The sequence below is a fragment of the Otolemur garnettii genome, unplaced genomic scaffold (genome assembly GCF_000181295.1).
Source record: "Otolemur garnettii isolate 467f Iridium unplaced genomic scaffold, OtoGar3 scaffold00041, whole genome shotgun sequence".
Taxonomy (NCBI): Eukaryota; Metazoa; Chordata; class Mammalia; order Primates; family Galagidae; genus Otolemur; species Otolemur garnettii.
Window position 1 is genome coordinate 7837686 of NW_003852436.1, and position 4221 is coordinate 7841906.

The 4221-nt window shown below is 41.7% G+C and overlaps 1 protein-coding gene across 1 annotated transcript in view; it reads left to right on the forward strand.

The window, feature by feature from the left end:
* The window catches only part of ARHGAP10 (Rho GTPase activating protein 10), a 293594-nt gene that overhangs the window by 115642 nt on the left and 173731 nt on the right, over nt 1–4221 (forward strand). The window contains exons 10-11 of the mRNA XM_023513448.1: nt 1687–1781; nt 2946–2955. Coding sequence (XP_023369216.1) covers nt 1687–1781; nt 2946–2955 — 105 coding nt within the window. The remainder of the gene's footprint in view (nt 1–1686; nt 1782–2945; nt 2956–4221) is intronic.

Here is a 4221-nt window from a genome sequence, read left to right on the forward strand (position 1 = left end):
TCATGCCCCTCAGGACCTACACGGGAGGTCTGACTTCCACACATGGGGTCACAGCCTGAAAACATTAGACACAGAGTGATCTGTGATGATTTTACTGTTCATTTAGACTCACAGAGTTCTCACTTAGGTTTCCCCTATTTATGTCACTTAGAAATAAACAGCAGAGCAAAAGCGTGATCGTAAGAAAAGAGCAGGAAGACCTCAGGGATTGGGCTGTGTAGGAAAAGTAATCTTTACATAGAAGCTGCAGCTCATAACAGTAGTCAGTGGTCTGGAGACAAAGCTCTTCCCACCAACATAGAACAGAATTGGTAACACATTTTAGGAAAGCAGGTTAATTCATTGCTTGCTGGGTAGATGGACATGGTTTTACAATCCTGAATACAGAATTAACCTAAGTTCATCCCTACTTACATGTGTTCTGCTTCTTCCTGCAAAGTATTTAAAGCAACTTGCAATAAAGACATTTATGTGATAATGAAATAGACATGGAAAGTAAGGGTCATGGGGATGAGCGTGAAGTCAGGGCACTACTTTGAAAGGCTGATGGGGTTAAGATGAAACATCAGTCTTGAGTCACCTTCCTGTCAGAGCAGATTCAAATCCTTAGACATTTCTGCTTAGTGGTATCTTTCTGTTTTAGCCTCCAAATAGTAAAAAAATACATTTGAAGTAGAACTGGGATATTTTGAATATTGGTGTATTTAATACTATTAGGGATCCTTAGATTCTAGAAGATAACTAGCAGGTTTTAGAAGCATGTGCTCAGACAACACAGTAGAGTTGTTCTTCACTGAGTACCTGTATTCCTGTGTGGCTTCTTTCTTTTGTCTCTACCTCTTTTTTTTTTTTTTTTTTTTTTTGGGGGGCTGGGTTTGAACCCGCCACTTCTGGTATATGGGGCCAATGCCTGCTCCTTGAGCCACAGGCGGTACCCTTATCTCTACCTCTTTTCAGTGCTCCTAATTAGAGAGGATGGTTTAGTGACATAAGATGAGACCATATTAAAACGAAATTAAGCTTGGGCGGCGCCTGTGGCTCAAGGAGTAGGGCGCAGGCCCCATAAGCTGGAGGTGGTGGGTTCAAACCTGGCCCTGGCCAAAAATTGGAACAACAACAACAAAAAAAAAACAAAATTAAGCAAAGATGAATTCAGGGTGATTCACTTTGGAAAGAGAAAAACTGTACAGAGTGAGTGGTTATAGCTTTAAACTGTCACTGTGTCTTATCCGGGGCCCTTAGGGTACTTTTAGGTTAACCCATATGGAATAGCAGGTTTTTAGGTGAAAAATGGGGCCATATACTGGTTATGAAGTATGGTGTAATACAATCTTATGTAAAAACACATTTTTTATTCTTTTAAAAGTGTGTAAGTAGAGAACAACAAATATTCTAACATCTGGAAACTACCATTAATCTACTTTTTAAAATTAACACTGGTGGGGCTCTGTTTAATATCACCATAATCAATTTAGGATCTATAAAACCTGAAAAACTGGAGAATAACAACAACAACAAAAAGACAAAGCTTTTGGGTTTTAAATAGTGTTTAAATTACTTTGAAAGAGAATAAAGAGAAGGGAATTAAAATTGTGAGCCTTGTCTGCCCACCCCTTAACATAGGGATGCTTGTGGGTATGTGCTTAGACTATAGTTTTTGAGAATGTTTAAAATGATTATTTGCAGGGGGATGGCGAGGTGTTCTTTTTGAAAGACTGTACCAAAAGGCCGACTGACTCCATTGACAGACGGTTTTGTTTCGACATAGAAGCTGCTGACCGGTAAGTTATTAGAATTATTGTCCATAAAAAGTATAATTTTTTTAAAAGATTTTTTTTTTTTTTTTAAATAGGGGTTAGTTGGGACTGGGATTTCCATGGTCTGAAAGAATGTTGTTAACTTATTGCATTTCCAAGCTGTGTTTTCATCATAAGCTGTTTAGTCTTGGTCACTGTGTTTAGCTATGGAGTGATAATTTCATCTTGGCCCAAGTTGAGAGTCATTCTAACCAGCGTTGTCACTTGAAAAATAACCTGGGAGCATTTCATTATTGATCCTGGCCTAAGTCATGGCACAAAGGGAACAGTGATTAAGAGTGAGGAAGTTGGTGGCCAAATTGAAAAGGGGTGATAGGTTAGCTTTTAATTCAGAACAATGTTCATTGATGTGCTGGGAATTTTTAGTACACGCCCTCTGCATGTGATGATGGAGGTGGTTAGGCAAACACTGTTTGCTTATTCAGAGAGTGGTTATTTTTTTTTTTTTTCCTCCTTATCATATGACTTTTGGTTTAAAAGAATCTTTGCCAGAGAGGAGGAGGGAAAAGAAGAAAAAAGTTAGTCTGTCGGTGTTACCACGTGTCTGGCATTAACTTTTTTTCTTCCTCTTTAACTGCATTACCATTTATTTAGAAGTTTATATTTTTTAAGGCATTTCTGTTGTAGACAACTTGTAGAGTGAGAGTTGATGGGAGTGGGACAAAGGGAAGAGGAAGCAGGACGCCCCAGGATCCCTGTTTCTACCATGACAACCAGCATCGAGGCCAAGAACTTACTCTTAAATTGATTTCATCTTCTCCCTCCCAGGATTTGGGAATTGCAGTCAGAGTCCTCTACTGGGTCTTTGCAGAGTTTACATAAGCTGAGGGCTGTCCTATGTGTGGAGGGAGAAGCAGATGAGATGAGGGGGAGTGTGAGGTGGAGAAGCTCACAGGCAGGAACATGCTAGCTGGGCCCAGGAGGCAGAGAGGAGGCCGGTGTGCAGTTGGTAGAAGGTGGGGCTGGGCCAGTCTTGCCAAGCGGTTGACAGATAAGAAGGGTGAGTATAGGCTCTAAGCAGCCACTGTTAATTAAGCAGGAAAAATGACAAGATCTCCTTCTCAGAGAGGCTGGCTCTGCGTGCTGGGGGACCTGACTTGGACAGGTGAGGGGACAGTCAGGAGGCAGGCCTGGCCTGGCAGAGGCAGTGGTACCAGGTTAGGTGAGCTACTGCAGGGCAGGAGCAAGGAGGAGCCATGGTTATTTTCTCTACAACATGGGATTGAAGGTTCCTGCAGACTTCTCGGGGATGATGAAGATTAAACGAGGTGACAAATCACCAAGTTTGATAGAGAATAAGTTTGACAAAGTTTGATGCAGAGTAAGTTCTCATTAAGTGGTAGTTGTCATCATCATTATTCCCTTAATAATAAAAGAGAGTCCTCACCAAGCTTATGTTCTAGTGCAGGAAATGAAAAAAAAAAAACAAAGGAAAATAAAGTGCTGGGACTGAGGAGGTGTTAGGGCACACTCTGGGGAGACCCTGTCTCCTCTGGAAATAGAGCACAAAGTCCGTCTGAGGAACTCCATCCTGCTTTTCGTCCCACTCACCTGCCTCTGTCTGTAATCTCTCTGTGTCCTCCACTAGCCCTCCGGAAAATTATGGTACTCATAGAATATTTGTTTTTTAATGGGACAGTGATTCTTTGCCAGCCCTGGTTTTGGCAATGATGGTTTTTAGATAAGGCTGTTTTGTGTATATATAGTAAAAGCTTTTAATGTGAGACTTTTTTTTTTATAGCAAAAATTCCATTCAGGTAGAAACTCAAGAACACAAAAATAATAAATGCTGCTGCTTCCCTTTGATGAGAAAGCCGAGCCTGTGGGGTGGAGCAGAAGGGAAGAACTGTGCTGTCCTTTAAAACGTGCCCTTAACCATCACAGCAAATTTGACAGTCTATGGAAAGGACTGGTAGTTAAATGAGCATTTTTCTAAGGCTGGAAAAGATGAAGGAGAATGAATTTCAGTGTAAAAGAAATTAGATTGCAAGATTGTTCCAAACTTTGAGAGAGTTAATCTGTGTCATGCAGGTTAAGCACGTGTATGGGGGCACGCAGCCTCGGATGCGTGAGTCCTTTCTCAGCGCCAGTGTTCTAAATGCTTCCATGTTTTACCCTGTTTAATCTTCACCAGGGCTCTCTCAAATAGATAATTATCCTTTCCATTTTAGGATGAGAAACTGAGGCACAGGGTGGTTGAGAAGTTTCCCTCAGTCACATAGTTAGTGAGTAGTCAGTGGTCTGCGTGTGGCTGTGCCCAGCGTCAGTCCGCGCTGCCTTTTCTGGCAGCTGTGTGTCGCCGGCCTGCCACTCTCTTCTCTTATTACACTTGCATCACCTGGTTCAAGGACAGCCCACCTGCCTGTTTTTCTCCCACCTCCCTGGCTTCGTTTTTTTTTTTTTT